Source organism: Aedes aegypti, chromosome 2 (genome assembly GCF_002204515.2).
Source record: "Aedes aegypti strain LVP_AGWG chromosome 2, AaegL5.0 Primary Assembly, whole genome shotgun sequence".
Lineage (NCBI taxonomy): Eukaryota > Metazoa > Arthropoda > Insecta > Diptera > Culicidae > Aedes > Aedes aegypti.
The window spans coordinates 28509862-28529586 of NC_035108.1; the positions used below are offsets into that span (position 1 = coordinate 28509862).

Here is a 19725-nt window from a genome sequence, read left to right on the forward strand (position 1 = left end):
TTCACTCGAGTCGATAATTGTCACCTCGCTATGCGAAACCGACCGTTCTCACCTCACGCCACTCGTGGAATAAACCCATTTGCCTTCGAACAACTCTCTGAAACTCATGGAAACTGACTACAACTTCTCGATTAATTTTTCAAATCGACGTAAGTCACTTTCATACTGTTTTGAGGAAATCTTCTAAAACTTCTAAAACTGTTTTAAAATTAATCAACTTTTTAACTTAAATTGACGCTTATATTGAGCTGATCGGACTCTGGGTTCAAATCCTGGCCGAGCACGTGGATTTTTTTTTCATAATTTCACCCATAATTTGTCCATCTTTACCACGCGTAATGAGTTCATTAATTAATTAATGCGGATTGGATTACCGAATAGCTCAATATAAGCGTCAATTTATATTAGAGTGCTACTGCCTCTCTGTAGTAGTCATGTCGTCACTTGAGTGAGAACGACACGTTGATAGCCTTCCCACATCTTTACTCTTCCACAATACAGTTGTTGTGGAAGCGATGTAGGTACGATAGGCAAACAGTTTCAACACTAAATAAATCGCACTCGCTCTTCTCGCGTGTGTAGTTAATATGAGATCGATGGATATGGGTTATGAAAGGGGTCCGCGTGGTCTGTAGGGATTTGAATTCTAAACTTGTAACCAACTTAGTTATTGGGTCACCAAGTGGCTCGGTAGCTTAGTTGGTAAAGCGCTCGTGTAGCATACAAGAGTCCTGGGTATATAACATCTCATAGGTCTGACAACCACTTATAATCACATACCATTGACGATTTATAAACATACTCTCAACATAATAAAGATGAGAATATAAGCTATAATCACAGACAAACAGACGTAACACTTAGAACAAATCTCGATCCAAATTATAGTCACGAGGACATGTACGCCCAATGCTAGAATTAGTGTATTTGGCCGACGGGCCAACAGATGGCGGTAGTGTGTAAACGTCAAACGCGAACAAAAACAATGCGAGCGCTACGGGTGGCGGATTGGCCACCTACCATATTTTTGAATCGACCGTTAAAAAGGTGGTCGATGGACAATGACGAGAGTGTGACGTCTGTTTGTCTGTGCTATAATGAACAGTTGTTATAATTAGGTGATTTTTCAGCATTAAAGACTCACAGTTCAAGTGTATATGACGACATACTTCATGTGCTGTAATTGAGCTATTTTAAAGTACAAACCACATATATATGGCACAAGATGACTAGATTATAATACAGGCAAATGTTCTGGTTATTGTGACGTTATTTGAAAGCTATATAACTTGCAAAACACAATCGTATTACATACTATCTGCTTGAAATGTCCAATGTGCAAAACGAAGGAACTTACAGAAAAAAACACAAAATTGCCTCCAAAAATACATGGCTATCATAACCTGACAAATGTTTCCAAACTAAAAAATCTAAGATTGTTTTTCATCACGGAGATGAATAAAATTAAAAAGGATGGTGTTCAACGATATTTGAGAAGTTTATTATGCGGATCAAAATTAATGGTGAAACTTTCAATTTCACTTTTCAATAATTCATGGGCCATTATAATAATTTCTAAATGTATAACGAAGCCACCCAAAATTGTGCAGTTTTGTATAATTTTCTTCAATTCTCACGAAAAAATAAGATGGCAGATTTTTAATATGGCTTACAGCGCCGTCTAAAAATATTGGAACGGTTCAATTGTTTGATTAAATTTTTCATACTCAATTGTTTTATATTGCTGTCAATGACGCAACTTATCAAATTGATTCTGACTTCTAATCAATTTATTTAATTTAATATAATCGATATGCAAATGAAATAGATTCGAAGTAAGGTGATTCAAGCTTTCAACCGGTACTGTAAGCCTGATTATTTATTTAGCAAAATGTGAAATGTTTGTGTATGTTGATTCAGATATGAGTAGAAATTACGTTGTAATAACGTCTCCAGAGCATCTTAACTAGAGGATTTAGATTGACTTATAATAACGTTCATAATACATCATAAGAACATATTTTAAACATATTATCTAAAAAATCATTTGTTTGTTTTCTCAATAATGTTTATAACACCCAAATAACTTAAATATAGCTTCTTGCTTAGTGGATAGATTTTAATCTGTCAAACGTCAAACATTACTCTACAAATGTCAACAATGTGAAAATTGCAGTAATGTTACAGACCTCACGCAGTAGCTATTTGTTATTTTCGACGATATTCATCAATTTGAGAGCCTATTTGACTACAACAATTTTGGCCCACACAGAAGAAACCTGCTTTATTTTTACACTAGTGAAATATACATCATTTGGATCATGTGTTTTCTGCTACAACAAGAAATTTGAAATTATGGTGCCGATATACACAAAACACTCTGGACTACGTGATGAGCCAACCACGGTGTTAAAACCGTGCGTTTATTTTCCAATGTAAATATATCAAAATTCGTTATTTGCATGTATAAAACACCGAATTCTAGTTGAAGAAGCAAACGCAGTTGGCAGAAGTTTTGTTCACCTAAAAAAAATATTTATTTTGTCAATTCTCAGTACACTCTGAAACCACCCTCTCAGAAGTTTAAAGTATCAAACCGATTGTTTTTTTTTTGTGATAATGAAAAGCAACCGAACTTAGAAAACCACCTACTAACGATTTCATTACATTCAATTTTTCTCCACAAGGTTTGATTATGGCATTTTTGTCCCAACTTCAATAGTCGATGTTAGAATGACACACAACATGTATCGACGATGATGGGTATATTGATGTTTGAATCTTGTAAAAGAATCGTTTAAAATGCATTATTACAACATACATTTTATTATGTACGTTCATAGAGCATCCAATCAACCGAGTCAAGTTGTCATTTTTGCATTTAATGTTTTGGGATGACTTGTTTTCCGATAGCTATTTTATAACATTTATATAACACAAGATGTTATGGTATTCACCATTATAACTCTTATATGACAAGATCTGCTATTTGCTATCTGAAAAGATGTTTTCGGTGTTACTTGGGCCACTCCACACCCTTTTTTTGTAGGAACTTAAAATTTAAGAGCTGTATGGTACATCACGGGAACGATTAGTATGTATCATAGCAAAAGCTTTTATTCTATTGAGAAAATACTAGCCTTCGTGCAGGTTTTGAAATAATGCACTATGCATGAAAATCCAACGTTTTGTTTTTGGCTTTTTCCATCTATAATGAATTCAAAATGGCAAGAATTGGTACTAAAAAGACGGAAAAGGTGTGAAATTAATTTCTTCGTATCTTTGTTAGAGTGTTTAATAATGGGTGACGATTTCACCCACTGTTCTAAACAATTCCACTCAATGCCACTCAATCCCATTCTGCTCCACTATATTCCACACTATTCTACTCTATTAAACTCTATTGCAATTTATTTCCCTTCACATCTTTGCTACTCTTTTCTACTCTAGATCATAGATTAGACCACTTAATTTCTCTCTATTCCACTCCATTCAACTCTATTCCACTCAATGCCACTCTATTCTATTCATTGTCATTATATTCCACTATATTCTGTCATATTCCAATGTATTCCATTATATTCCACTCCATTCCACCTGACTCGAGTTTTATGACGCGGGTTCACACCTTGCTGTATTCCATTCCAATCCATTCTATTCGACTTTGCTATTTCATTATACTCGACACTATTCTACTCTATTCCACACTACTCCACTGAATGCCACTATATTGATGAAGACTCGTTTTGAAAATTTGCTGAAAACTATCAATGGATGCATGCCTGAGGAAAAAAACTGTATGATGTTCCACAGGAATTATTATAGATATTTTTGGTTTTATCTAATAAAATAAAGAAACATCGCACGTTGGATGTAACGTTGTTGAAAATTCGATACATTTATCTTAAATCTTGAATATGTATTGCCAGTTTTAACTCTTCCTTGAATGACGTTATTTTAATAGATCATTCATATAATGTTTCATTACACAAAAACGAGATTACTAAGATAATGAAACTATTTCTCCAGTTTATTGTCTTTGAAAACGTGAGTAGGGGTACAAATCGACCATTGTGGCAGCCATCTTTAGATTCCGAGATGTTTCACCTTAAAAACTACGTGGTCATAGATAGGGGGGCATTGGCCAAAAGCACGCAGAGCCACGAGGGGGAGGGGTTTTGAAAACTTAGATAAAAATGATCACGTGATTTATGGACGGCCCCTATGGCCAAACAGGATACCATTATGGCCATAAGCGGTACACTTTCTCCTTCAGATTCTCCTCTAGTCATAATTCCCAGCTAATGGCTCTTCCACTCTTGACCACTATCCACTCAGACAAAACCATAATAACAGGAGCAAACGAATCCATAAAGATCTTCATGTCATCACGATATCCATCAGCCGGGTACTCGTGCCTAACTGTTTCGTCAGTCAGAGGTTTAGGTCTTTTTCTCATCCAGAATACTTAAGCAGATTGGGTCCACGGCGAGAAAATGGCTTTACTATTTCCTATCACATTGGGCGCCAACACCACCATTATGAACTCATTTATGTGCGTCGCTTCTTACAGCTATAGGGTAGGTGTACCAATTATGGATGCAATATGTCAACAGTAGTAATAAAAATCAAGTTTTAACCGCGTGTCAATTACTAGTTAAAAGCCTTGAGAATCTGTTGATTTAAACAGTTTTACTACTAAATTGACTTTAAGCTGCTAAAAATTGATTTTAAAAAGCGTTGTCTTTGTACCAATTATGGCAATAGCGTTCCTAGCATTCGACATAAAAGTGTACCAATTATGGACTATCGAATATTTGCACGAAATGAATTCAAACGCCATCCAGAGCGAATGATAATGCAACGCTAATATGTAATGCTCATAAAACTTTCCATAAATTTTGTGTTAAATAGATTTTGAATCATTGCAATGGGTTCATGGGAGAAAATCAATTTTCGAAAAGGAGTCGAAATGTAGTGTAAATGCAAATTATGATACAAAACAGCACTAATGATCTCACATTACTTTTCCAGTGCCTAATATTAACGAAAAAAGAGGGAAAATTTAAAAATCGAGTGTCGCTGAAAACCCTTCTCTATCATGAAATTAGCATTTTCCGTCTGCGAACGTTTTCGAACGTGTGATTGAAAAATCTTAGTAATTGAGTACAAAACACGCAGATAATGCCTTACCAAACCGTCCCGTCGTGGAAGTAACCCGTGAAATAGCTTTACTTCTTTTATTTTACTGATCAAAAAATGTAAACAAACCTCCTCCAGAGTATTGCCATAATTGGGCTATCATACACTCTTTGTACCAGTTATCGACATAGTGGAAATAACACGATTTCCAACTTAAAACAGAAGATTTGATTGCACACTAGCTTTATTTATTCATTTGTTCTCACTAGGCATCATATTTTCATCGGTTGAAGCAGTTTTTTCGGATGAAAACATACATTTCGTAACGGGTGTCCCTTAGCAAACTGCTAAGAAGGTGACATAAATGTGAGGCAAAATTTTCAAATGTTAATTTTTCGAAGCTTATTGCACGAATGTTCTTTTCAAGGTTTAGTTATCATCAAAAACAAATAGTTTTATCATTCCTGTGAATATTAGCCGTTATATTCTAGTGAGACAATGAGAAAAATCTTTTTTTGTTCCTACTATTGCCATAATTGGTGCTATAGTCATAATTGGTACTTCTACCCTAGATGTGTGAGCAACCTGCGGTAGCAAAAAATACATCACACCGGTAGCATCATTAGGATTTTCGGTTTTCCTGTCTGAGACAGGAAAAAGAAACCGAAAAGTTTCAGCGAAGTCATTAAGTCAACCATCTGCAGCTGGTGTTAGACTTTGTTTGGCAATTGGCACTTCGGATTCATACCGGGAAATATCATTGAGTAGATTCCTTGGAATCTGTCTGGAAAGTTAGTGAGCTGTCAGATTTGGATAGAAGAAAACGAAAACCCGATTAAAGTTATTGAGAAAGACGCTTTTTCCTGGTAAAATGGGAGCAACTAAATTGCTTCAAAATAGGCATAATACAAGCATGTATGCTGAACCAACACATGTCTACTATAAATCATATTCAATCGACAAATAATGAGCAACTGACATCCAGCTTACGATTGTTATCCCGTTGTAAATCGTACAATTATCGTGTCCCATTTATCAAACACCGAAAGACTAATGGCTTTCTGTATCTCTCTCTATCTCATTACAGTATTCAACCAAGGTGACGAGGGTCGCTCCTGGTACATCCTGCTCAAAGGTTCGGTCGATGTGGTCATCCATGGCAAGGGTACCGTCGCGACGCTCAAAGAGGGAGACGATTTCGGCAAGCTGGCCCTGATCAACGACGCTCCCAGGTAGGTTTCCCTTCACCGTTTGCGGGATAATGCTGAACTATGGTGCTGCAACACGGGTGATTTAGATAGATGGGTAGATAAAGACGTCATCCGAAGATGGTTTAAAGCAGGAAAGATTACCTGGTATGTTAATCGAGGGTCTTATATTTTTTGCGATGTTGTGGCTCGTCCTATTTTCTTTAATTATCGGAAGCTCACAGAAGCCGTTGGTCGCTATCGTGGCAGCATCCCAAAATTAATCGCTTCTAATGGGTAATTTATGCGGCGATGATCCTTGCAGTAGGGCGACCACCAGAAGCAAGGTCGGACGGATAGAAGGATTACCACTAATTGGAGACCTAATTTTAATTCCCGCAATTCTATTTATTCACACCAGCTTGAAGTTAATGTTTTCAATCACGTTTTTCTCCTTAATCCGCTTGCATAACCCGGGTTCGGCTAACCGCAAAATTATGAAACCACCTCGTACTTAGAGCGGCAACCATCGTGCTCAAAGAGAACAACTGTCACCTGTTGCGAGTCGACAAGGAACACTTCAACCGGATTCTGCGGGATGTCGAGGCGAACACGCTGCGGTTGCAGGAGCACGGCAAGGACGTACTAATCCTGGAGCGGGTCGCTAAACAGCGAGGACACTCGGCTTTCAAGTAGGCAACTCACTGACCTTCCGACCGTTCGCTATTCTTCTAGCATCCTCACATATGTATACGCATAGTTTAGCATTGTCACTCATTTACAAGCTGCCTGTTGCACAAACATAATCACTGTAATTTGTTCAAATATATATCATACGTGGGTAAAGATTTACCAGTGCATGTAATTGAATCCATCATTATCATTATCATTTTAGGACCAAATTAAGTACATGAACCGACAATTTTCACCCCTGGTGGTGTAACGAACTATGTTTGCAGCTGTATGATTTTTGGCATGGTATAATATTTTTATAATAACATTAGCTGGAATTTAGTAATACAATTTATTTTCCTTGTGCAATGGGATAATTTTCGGCCTATCCACACTCTTCTTCTTCTTCTTCTTTTTGGCATGGAGCTGTAACTTTGTAGAGAAAAGAGATAGAAATCTGAAATTTTCTGACTTTTCCTAACTTCTGAAAACGAAAATTTTCGTGCTAAAAGAAGCTCTTAGCGACCTCTAGGATTGGCGCTACAAAAAAAGGTGACATTTAACATGACTAAAAAAAAGAAGCTCTTAGTGACCTCTAAGCAGTACCCTGAATTCTCATACTAAGAACAATGTCTGGTAAAATTTCAGGCTAATTTGATAAAGATACTGAAATCTTAAAGTTCAAGTTAAAAATGTGTTTAAGGACTAATTTCAAGGTTTGAAAAATCATAACTAGCATGTGGAAAATAAAAACCACTTGCTTTTACCACTATTTGAAAGCTTATTCTATTCTGTTCAAGTTTGTCGAACACGCAAATAAGATTAAATGGAGTTCAAACATTGTTTGATCATGATTTGTTCTCCACAGTATCCAAAAATCACAGTTTTCTGAATACATATGGTAGAAAAAACACACATCGACATTAGTTTTTCAAAACCTAGTCAACAGGAATCGAACGAAATGAATCTATGAATTCATTAGCCATTAACAGCTTACATGTTGCTTTAAGCTAAGTATGCTGTTTCGCTCAAGAAAGTAAAGGAATTCCTTGACTGAAAGGGTCAAGAAATTTCCTACAGAGAACCCCCTTTGAAGTGACATTTCTTCTCAACTGCGTACTGCGATCAGAAAAAAGTGATTTTCTTGACCATTTCTTGGGAGAAATTTTCCACGCATCGAGATAGGTGATTCCTTTTCTTGTCAGTAGCAAACCGGCCTTTAAGCAATAAATTACAAAAAATGCCCAAAGATCGAACACCGCATCGCAACCTGATGATAGTTAATTCACGCATGACACATGTACCAACCAATGAATGAACTGAACAAGTTAGCATTGCTTTTTCATTTTGAGTGATGATTGCTTGGATCGCATTTCATTGACGATTGAGAACGATTTGAAAACAATTACACAGTTCGACAAAAAAAGTCGATCTGAATGCACAGAGGCCGGACACCCCGGGCTTGAAAGTATAAAAATAAACAAAAACAATGGCGTTTTCAGAATGTTCATGTCTGCCCCAGGTCATTTTTAAAATATACTTGAATATTTTGCATTTTTTATTAAAAAATCTAATCTCATCAATAACCCGACACAGTGTTTTATATTTAGGACAGCAGAATTCATGTACGTTTTAAACTTGAAAAACAATATGAAGGGTTGTACTAAGTTTCTCATGGACCCCCCTCCCCTTTTTTGTACCCTCCCCATTTTTAAAGCATCGCAAATGATGGAATATTTGATATAAATGGTTGAAAAAAGCGATTTTTGTGATACTACAATCCACCAGCTATCTTTCTAGAAATATCGTGGTTTATGAACAACCCCTTTACCATACTGTGGAACCGTCCACAAATTGTTTGTTCATTTTAGGGTGGGGGAGGGGGGGTTGTCTGTTCAAAGGTTACGGTTCATGTGCATAAAAAATAATGTAGAGTTGATCACAAGGGGAAGGGGATCTCTTGTTTACAATTATGAATTTTAAATCTAACAGGCTTACGAACTTTTTACTTATTTATATCAAATTCTTTGCTAGTGTAATTGCATCTTTGCTTCGTTTCTGACATACATATGTACAGCGCAATGACAATACTTCATTTGGGCACAAACAGTGCCTTTTAATTGTTATTGGACATTCAAGCATTTTCACAAATATCAAAAATATACATTTTCAAAACGAATTTATTTATAGTTCACGGAGATCTACAATTCCTTGAGATAACAGTAGAGTTTATTTGCAACTACCGTAGTTTCGGGTGAAATTGATCATTTTTCACGGTTCTTTTAGTCTGTTTTCTATAATGTTAACAATGCCAAACAACTAAATACAGGAAAACAAGTACGAAGGTGAGCCTCATCGACTTATATACCGAAATTTTCTAACAAATGTCATTTTAGTGTTAACAAATACCTCTTAAATATAAAATCAGAGGATCTCATTTAGGGGTGAAATTGATCACTTGTCAATGTCATTATTGTTAGTTTCCAAAACAACTCTATATGATAAATTTGAGTTCCCTGAATCCGAATATGCTTATAAAATTCTTAACAATGCAATATTTATATAAATAACGAATAGTTATATCTCAAGAATTACGCGGAAAACGCCTAAATGTAAGCAATTTCCTCAGGAATTCAATGATATCTAACAGAAATTCAATTATTTCAACCATATGAGCGAATTGGTACGATTTTTGGTGATGAAATCTGTTTTGGGGATATATCTCAAGCATCCTCACAAACTTTCAGGTTTATACCATGTTCAAATCCTTGCTTATAAATAGAAGTGCATAGGTGTTTGTTAATACTGCACCGTGCATGATTTTGAAATTTTACGTTATTTTCATATTAATAAACATTGTTTAACGCAAAAAACTTCACAACACACAATTCGACAAAAGTTACGACAAGCAACGTTCATTTACTGCAACTTACATTGATATTTGAGCTCCATTAGAATAAATAAAATCGTGTGATACGATGATCAATTTCGCCCTTCTGATCAATTACACCCGATTTTACGGTACTTTATCTTCTGTTTTATTTTTTGTACATCACCTTTTTATGCTTTTGCTTCAATATAAATTAGAATTTCGGATGGAGAAAAATAAAGTGGAATATATGTATCATGATACTTTTTAGTTACCTTTTAAATACATGTATGTATTGAACAACGAAATATTTTGTTTTGGTTGGTGATTGTCTTTTCTGTTCTTCTGGATATTTTTGTCGAACTAATCCCCAACAATATGTTCCCATTGCATTGACGTTATTTTTCCCTTTAAACCGTTGTTCGATGTCCTTAAAATCTTGATGTGCTCGCTCACCCTGGTCGTCTGAAGTTTTTTATGGCTAGCTTTTTTCATAGCACTGGTTTGTTGTCTGGGTACTTATCAAAAAAAGGAAGTAATGGGCATGCTGATTCATTATCCCCATCATTGCTCCTGTCCCACAGGTAATCAAAACATGGAAACTTTGGATTACCCTTTTCAGCCCCATGAGAATATTGATCAGCTTGAAATCTGCAATTTTTTCCATTTAAATTCAGGGTAATAAATCAAATACAAAATGTCTTGCAGCACGTTATATTCCTCTTTATTTAAGTGTAAGTGTAAGCTACTGGAATACTGGTGTAAACATTTCCATTGTGCAGTAACAAGGCTTTTGAAGACTCTGTTAGTACACTTATCGTGTTCGACCTCGAAAATTTCAAAAAGTCGGCGAATATTCCTTAAATATGTTATTTCGTTGTGTTCATCGAACGTTGAGCGGAAATCATCGACTTTCGATCTGTTTGCGGATCTGGTGCCTGTTTTTAACAGTTTTTTCTTCCCAATCTGGATCCTAACAATTCAAAAAGGTTTGAAGGCAAATTTAGATCCCAGGTTGAATCATCAAAACTAGCTTGACCAGGTCGGGATTATCAGCATGACCCGCCGACGTAGACGGTTGTGGATGATATGATGAACTTGTTGCTATTGTAGGCGTCGGGTCTATTAGCGGTAAGTCATCCTCGTGGTTATCAGGACAAGAAGTTGTTTCCTCCTCAGCATCAATCTCGTCAGATGGTAAGACTTTTTCTGGTAGAGTACATGACGACCTTTTTGGATATTGAATTCCATTCCTTTGGCATCAGTTTTTACCCACTAATAAGGGCATTAGACATAAGTAAGAATGCATATGAGCCACACCAGGAGCTGACCATATCATAGGCACTGCAAGTATTGACCGATGTTCGCTCTTGAGCAGCATTGAATGGCAGCAAACACAATGATTAATTTTAGACAAATCGTTGATCCACAACCTTCTAAAGTACTGCTTGTACTTGTCAATTACCAGTGGAATGAAGTTTATTTGCTTGAGCCTTGGCATGTAAAACCACTAAGAGACTTCTAACCAAATCACACTTAGAGATATCCATTTTCACCTTGCAATTAACACTTTGTATTTCACTTGAATGAAGAAACATATCACGTTGTAAAATTATTTTTTATAAGTAAAGGTATAAATCAACTCAACAGCCGAATGTGAGGTGATGTTTGAAAAGATGAGTTTAAGCCACCCACTCGAAAAAAGCAAGTTTGAAAACAAAACAAAAATCAATCGTTTTTTGTAAATTGATCTAACTTGGAAATCGTTGGCCAGGAGGCACAAGTATTATTTGTTTTACAATTAATCAATGTTAAATGTAACGATTTCCAATAGCTTCAATATCAGCATTGTTTATCCTTCAATGTTTAATAGCTAGAGCAAAGCAGTTTACGGGCACCATATTGACAGGATATTCATAAGAAGGTAAAGTTATCACAAGCATAGTATTATTTAAAAATTTGTTCAAAGTCCGTTGATCTGTCAGGGAACATTCATAAATTACGTGGACTTTTTTTTAAAACAAGATCCCTCTCCCCCCTCGTGGCCTTTTGTCTATAAACAAATTTAAAAAATCCACGTGGTTTATGGATAGCCCCTTGATCTAAAATTCGATATTGTAAACATGAAACATAATAGCCTGCAAGGGCCCTTCATAAACCACGTGTATATATTTTTGGTATTTTTCATCCCCTTTCCCTTGTGGTCAACTCTTCAATTTTTTTATTTTTATTTATACGAACCGTAATCTTTGAACAGACCCCCCCCCCCCCCACGGTGCTCCCCTGACCGTTATTATCAGAAAAAAATCTCCATCATTCATTCGCCGTGATTATCAGGATAGATATAATATTAAAATTTGAATCAAATTTGGTTTATATAGTTAATTGTAACTTCTGAGAAGAGTTTTGAATGAGAAGATAGACGAAATTTGTAGTTACGTCCTTTTGGAAGCGTAACCATTGAAAACACTTATTTCCAATAGAATAATTAGGCATTCTTATACCTTTGAGCATATTCAAATATTTTCAAAGGCACATTGCCCTTATATGGCGCCAAAGTATTTTACAATCAACTGATTTTCCAAAGGCTCAAGTGTTTTAAGGTATTACGGAGCTAATTTCATCATATAACCAGATTAGTTCTTGTAGCTCAATATTCTGGCTAGCTTGGTGAACGTATATACTCACGATTTAGTTTATTTTACATGCAATTATTGTTACCTGTTGTACATCGAAGCGAAGAATACGACAAGGAATACTTTACGAGTTAAGTTTTCAATTATGGATAGCAGTATATGGAATAAAATAAAATTAACAACGTAGAAAGCAGCGATACAAAATGGAAGAAAACAATGCAAAGTTTAGAACATCCGTTGTTATTTTGTTTAATGGAGTTCAAAATTGTAGCATTTACAGAGCTTAACTTTAAATGTTTGTCTTTGTCAATTTGGAATACTTTGTGGAGCTCCCAAAGTATGATTTTTTTCGTTTGTGATTAGTCATAGCAGCTGGTGAGTCTTTACTTCACAAGCACAATCTGCAATCGAAAAGAAATAAAAGTTAACATGGAAATCTTCAGATTGTGTAGGATTGAAACCATATTCTGGTATGTAGTCCAGCAGGTTATCAACAGGGCCACAGAACAATTTACGATTTTCCGGTAATCAAAACGTAATTTACGTAATTTACGGAATTTACGTAAAATCCACGAACAACTCTGTTTTAAACATATTTTAAATATCTTTTCAAAAATATACCCCTTGACTTTGAATTCCATTACCATTACCAATACCATTAGTGTTCAATGAGCACTTCCACAATTATTAACTGAGAGCTTTCTTTGCCAAAGTTGCCATTTTTGCATCGTATATCGTGTGGCAGGTACGAACATACTCTATGCCCAGGGAAGTCAAGAAAATTTCCATTACGAAAAGGTCCTGGACCGACCGGGAATTGCACTCAATAACCTCCAGCATGGCTTTGCTTTGTAGCCACGGACTTTAACCACTCGGTTAGGGAAGGCCCAAGGTAGCTAGTTGAGCTATAACAATATTTTATGAATAATAATTATGACAGGAAAATTGTTCCGTAATGCCTTACAGCGCTTGAGCATTTGAAAAAATAATCAATTGTGAAAGACTTTGGCGACATATAATTGCAATGTGTCATTGAAAACATTTGAACATGCTTAACGGAATGCCTGCTTAAAAGAATGCCTAATTATTCTATTGGAAACTAATGTTTTCAATGGTTACACTTCCAAAAGGACGTAACTCCAAATTTCGTCTATCCTCTCATTCAAAACTCCTCTCAGAAGTTACAAATAACTATATAAACCAACTTTGAATCAAATGTTAATATTATATCTATTCTGAAAATAACGGCCAATAAAAACCCGGTTGAATATTTCAGATTTCCTTAGAATTACTGGACTTACACATTCAAAAGGGCGTAACTTCAAAACGGGCCCTACGATTTTTTTTAAATTTTGCCCAGACAAGCAGCTTAGCTATAGAAATCGACTGATGAGCACAGATTTGATGGAGATTTTTTTCTGATAATAACGGTCAGGGGAGCACCGTGCCCCCCTAAAATGAACAACCAAATGAATGGACGGTTGCACAGTATGATCAAGGGGTTATTTATAAATCAAGATATTTCTGGAGAGATATCTGGTGCATTGCAGTATCCAGTGGATTTATATAAAATATTTCATCATATCATAAATACCTTAAAACGGGGAGGGTACAAAAAAGGGAGGGGGAGTCCATGCAAATTTAAGTACAACTCTTCATATTGAATTTCAAGTTTAAAACAAAATATGGCACATGAATTCTGCTGTCCTGAATAAAAAACACTGTATCGGGTTATTGATTAGATCAGATTTTTAAATAAAAAATGCAAAATGTTCAAGTATATTTTAAAAATGACCTGGGGCAGACACGAACATTCTGAAAAAGCCATTATTTTTGTTTATTTTTATACTTTCAAGCCCGGGTGTCCAGTCTCTGTGCCTTCAGATCGACTTTTTTGTCGAACAGTGTTATCATCATCGACTGAGAAAAAGCAGTGCTAACGTGTTCATATTTTAAACCCGCCAAAGCTCGCGGTGGTGCTCTTGGCTCACCCACAGCGGATTTATAAAAGTGCTTCCTAGATTTCTATTTTTTATAATTTATTTTTGTAAGATAAATTGTAACTTAAATCGGGATAAAGTTTAAGATGTATAGAGCCATCATGTTCTGGAAATTAAAAATCCGAAATTTCCATACAGGTGTATTTTTTAGAGAGAACACTCTCTAAAAATAGTGATTTTCAAAAACCTTGAAGCACAAATCTCAACCAAACTATGTTAAAACTTGCTGCAGTCATAAAAGTGTGTTCGACAAAAGTTCGTAGAATTGAATCAACTACTATGTAGAGGTATTTTTGATCATTTTTGGTGTTCCGTTTGATAGTTATGAATTTTTAAAGCTTGAATTTAGCTCAGAAATACATAATTGATTTGAAGCATAGAAATTGCAACAATTTCTGTTCAGACAAAGCGCACCAAGTGTCAAAAAGTAATAAACTGATTGATTATTGCTTTTATTGAGTCGATTTCAGACCCCGATAGAAGTTTTTGTTAGATCTATGGTGTCTGTAGGGAATGTTCTAGAACCCGCTCATTGGACCAGTATATTTTGGCCGGCACTCAAGATTTTCAAGATTTGACTGAACGCATATTTGAACATTTCTGGTGTCCAATGCTCTGCCCTGCAAAACTTCAATTTTCAAGCTATTGTAATGCTACTGATTTCAGGCTCAAAGGTATAGATTATTGAAGAATTTACGATACTGATATCGAAAAAAGTATTTAACGTGCTAACTGATGTAAGACTAGACGAAAATTGATTAATTTGTTATAAAATCCTTCTGTTACTTACAGATGTTCAAAATAATGTTCCGACATAGATTTTTTTCTTGTGATAGCCTGATTCAAAAAATAGGCAGTTTAATTGGAAGCAGTATGTATGGAGTATAGATATTTAACTCGTGAACATTTGGCCGAATGAACATTCGGCTTAGTTTTGCCTTCTACGAATAAAAGGCTGTTCTTTATATTTATACTGTTCCAATATTCAGTGACACTTAGGAGATATATTTTAATTTGAATTTTCCCTTCTTTTTTTCAGTAGCTACAGTGAGACCATTGATCTTTAGAATCTATTATATCTTGGACTACATAATTAAACCTCGAGTCTTCCTTGTAGATTCTTTTAAAAAACATCATGTTCCTTAATTGATTTTCTGACAATTAATATCAGTTTTTCAAATAATTTTTTTTTTTTTTGCAATTTCTCATCGTAATAGGCTGTTTTTCATCACGCCAATCTGTCATGAAACGGCCTACTTTCCTGCACTGAAGTATGCAGTGAGGGAATAGTCATTACGCAACTGAAACCAGTGCTGTAATGATTAATTACACAACGCTTTCTCATTACGCAACTGTTTTGAGTTGCGTAATGAATCATAACACAACAATTTTTCAGAAATTGTAAAATAATGCTGAATGCATTCCGATATAATTTCTTATACCATCAAGTGGTCTTCTACGAAATTTCAAAAAATGTTGTACGTAACTCGTTGCAGAACTCGATTTTTACAGCACTCGTCGTAATTATCCTACTCGGCAAGCCTCGTAGGATAAATTTACGACTCGTGCTGTAAAAATCATCATTCTGCAACTTGTTCCGTAAACTTCTATTTAAGTCTTGGATAGAAACATTTTTTTTTAAATTCCTAAATGGATCATCTGGTCGAAAACGTCAAATACAGTGAGCATGTTAGTAATTAATACTGAAAATGCAGAAGAAATGCTTACTCAATAGAAAAATAGCTTATTTGAAAAAAAAACACCTAATTAAGAGTAGGTCAAAGGCATTGAAAATGTAGGATACAAATATTAGAATATGTAGTATTCGTTCCTACAATGAAATTTGAAGTAATCAGATCGACTCTCCATAACTCGATATCAAAGGGACCATCGACTTATAGAATTATCGAGTTATAGAATACACCGACACAATAAATCCCAAAATCAAACGAACAAGTATCTGTAATCCCAATACATTTATGATCACTTCTGCAAAAAAGGAATATTATTTTATTGGCAGTATTTTAAAAGCTACCATTTAAAAACTTTTTTTCAAAATTCTCGAATTCTTCTTTTTTGTGACAATCAATATTTTCTTTCCAATGTTTTTTTAACTTTCATTACATTTTGCAAGAATTTAGTCGAAGTTTCCCCGAATAAGAAAGATTTTTAAATAAATATCGAGTTGTGGAGAAAAATTTACCTGTTCCATGACATCGATTAGTGGAAATATTAAGCTATGGAAATATCGACTCATGGAGAGCACGGTGTATGGAAATTTGAAGGGACTGATAAATCCATCGAGATATAGAATACCGAGTTGTAAAGAGTCGACTGTAATCACCAGAAAAAATTCTAATTGAAGTGTCAGTAGCTCTGTTAATTTCTATTGATTTATTTATCTATTATTGATATAATATTATACAGCCATTCAATGAAAAACCGATCTAGTGGGTTTCCGAATTCCGTGAAAATTTGCTATTTTGTTCCGTATCCGAAATAAGGATACACGTATTTTTGGATTTTTTGATTAGGGTGACCATTTCCAAAATAGAGTGACCAAAAATATCGCGATTTTGCAAAATTTTTATTTATAAAAAAATTATAACTTTCGAACCGTTCGACCGATTTTCAATCTTTTTGGACGAAATGAAGGCTAAAAATTTTGACTTTTCAGGAAAAATATAAAATTTCACAAAAATTGTGTTTTTTACATGAAAAAACTCAATAGTTTCCGTTTTTTCGTGTTTTGAAGGCCTCGGGACCAAAGGGGCTATCGCTGTTCTCATTTTTTCTTGAAAGTTCAGAAAACTTTACGTATACTGTCAAATTTTCAGCGATGTATGTTTTTTAATTTTTGAGATATATTTTTTTGAAAATAAAAAATCAGTCATTTTTTATCGGCACACACTGTAGGTCTCAGCGCATTAGATTTGTAATGTTTAAAAAAAAGCTTTCATTCCATAAAAAAAGATTGGAAATCGGTTGAGCTGTTCAAAAGTAATGATTTTTTTAAACATTACAAATCTAATGCGCTGAGATCTACAGTGTGTGCCGATGAAAAATGACTGATTTTTTATTTTCAAAAAAATATATCTCAAAAACTAAAAAACATACATCGCTGAAAATTTGACAGTTTACGTAAAATTTTCTGAACTTTTAAGAAAAAATGAGAGCAGCAATAGCCCCTTTGGTCCCGAGGCCTTCAAAACACGAAAAAACGGAAACTATTGAGTTTTTCCATGTAAAAACACATTTTTTTTTAATTTTATATTTTTTCCGAAAATTCAAAATCCTTAGCCTTCATTTCGTCCAAAAAGATTGAAAATCGGTCAAACGGTTCAAAAGTTATAATTTTTTTAAAAATAAAAATTTTGCAAAATCACGATTTTTCTGGTCACCCTATTTCGGAAATGGTCATCCTAATCAAAAAATCCAAAAATACGTGTAGAGTAAGGTGGGGCAAAAGTTCGACCTTAGTGGTATAATCGAAGTTTCCAGAAAACCAATAGCAGTTGAAACAAAATAAATACCATACAGTGAACCTTCAACATATTGGCTATTATTTTGCTGAACATACATGTGTCAAAATATTTATCCATTTTTAGTTATAACAGTTTCAAAATTGATTGTCCTAAACGAACTTTTGCCCCACCGGTGGGGCAAGAGTTCGAATCAAGTGTGGGGCAAAAGTTCGCTGGCTAAAACACTAAATATTGATACTTTTATGACAGGCATACTTTATACCAGCCGTGAACTTATGTTTGCCGAAAAATACACACTAAATTTTCATCAAAAAATAATCCAAAACAGGGTTAATTTTAGTATACCTAAAAATAGCAGTTTTTCGCAAAACTAAGTGAAAATGTAAAATTTTGGTGATATTTTTCGCACGATCAGGCGAATTTCACTAAATTTGAAGATAATATGTGGATTTTGAGTAATTTGAATTTTTTCCGTGATTTTATGCATGGGTCGAACTTTTGCCCCGCTGATTCGAACTTTTGCCCCACTATGGGCCAAAAATTGTTTCCAAGCATTTATGCAAAAACTAATACACCTCAAGGCATCCTTATGGTAGACCTAGAAACGCCCTTACATAAAATATTGAAAAAGATTTTATCTTTATTTGGTTCCGTGAAACGAAAGTTTGACCAAAAATTACAATATTCACGTCAAAAAACAACAAATAGCCATAATTTTTCCAAATCTCAACCGAGTCTTATGATATTTGGAGTGAAAGTCTCCTACTTGATAAGCATTCGAACCACCATGTCATTTATAAGTTTTGTTTTGAATTGAGTTTGAAATCTTGAAAAGGAACTCTTACCCCACTCGAACTTTTGCCCCACTTTACTCTATCTTTATTTCGGATAAGAAACCAAATAGCAAATTTGCACGGAATTCGGAGACGCACTAGATCGGTTTTTCATGAAATGGCTGTATATGTATATATGATATATATTATTGATATGTTTATCCTTCTAATAGAAGAAGGGAAAATTTCAGTTGTTGCAAGCAGAACAAAATTAACACAGCAAAGCTTCAAGGAACTACCTACGATGATAAGAAGGTGAGACTAGCTTTAAAAATATCAATTATTTTGATGCCAATTACTATTAGACTAGTAATATAAGGAAAAACAATCTATGTTCTAAAGAAGGGATATTTATAAAATTGAAAACAAGTCTTTTTTACGTTATCAATTGTAGCACAAAAAAATAACCGTCTGCTAATGTTTTAAGAAACACAAACTACTAACGCGGAAGCAATGATCGAATGATAGCCTGGACACGGTGTGCTGAATTGTCAGATGTGTCCCAAATCAACTTAGTGACTCATTTATTATTTCTAAGTTGTCTGTCGTGCAGTAAAGATCTCATTTAGGTCACGTCTTTGGATCCTGCAAACTGTTTTCAACCAGTCAAACTTTATTCCATAATTCATCCGTTGCCCATTCAGCAGATGACATTAAAATGAATTATATTCGGACAAACAACATTAAGCATCAGATTTGGTCATCTTTGAACATTGAATATTCTTAATATTCCTTCAAAACCTACCTACATTTAATGCTTTTTTTTACAATTCTTAGCATAATAAATTTAAATACCGAACATAACTCTTTAACATATTTTAAAAAGCAAACCTGCCAGTAAAACTGTCATTGATTTCCAATCAAAATATCACATCTTCCGTTCTTCGATTCAAATCATTCA

At 34.8% G+C, this 19725-nt stretch overlaps 1 protein-coding gene across 11 annotated transcripts in view; it reads left to right on the forward strand.

Moving 5' to 3' along the window:
* Window positions 1-19725, forward strand: part of LOC5573236 (rap guanine nucleotide exchange factor 4) — a 1027655-nt gene that overhangs the window by 819405 nt on the left and 188525 nt on the right. For 10 of the 11 annotated variants that reach the window (XR_002499466.1, XM_021840357.1, XM_021840360.1 and 7 more), the window contains 2 exons: window positions 6230-6374; window positions 6848-7021. Coding sequence is in view for 10 of the 11 variants with exons in the window: in XM_021840357.1 (XP_021696049.1) it covers window positions 6230-6374; window positions 6848-7021 (319 nt within the window). In the remaining variant the exon portion in view is untranslated. The remainder of the gene's footprint in view (window positions 1-6229; window positions 6375-6847; window positions 7022-19725) is intronic. The other variant, XM_021840363.1, reaches the window with a different exon arrangement.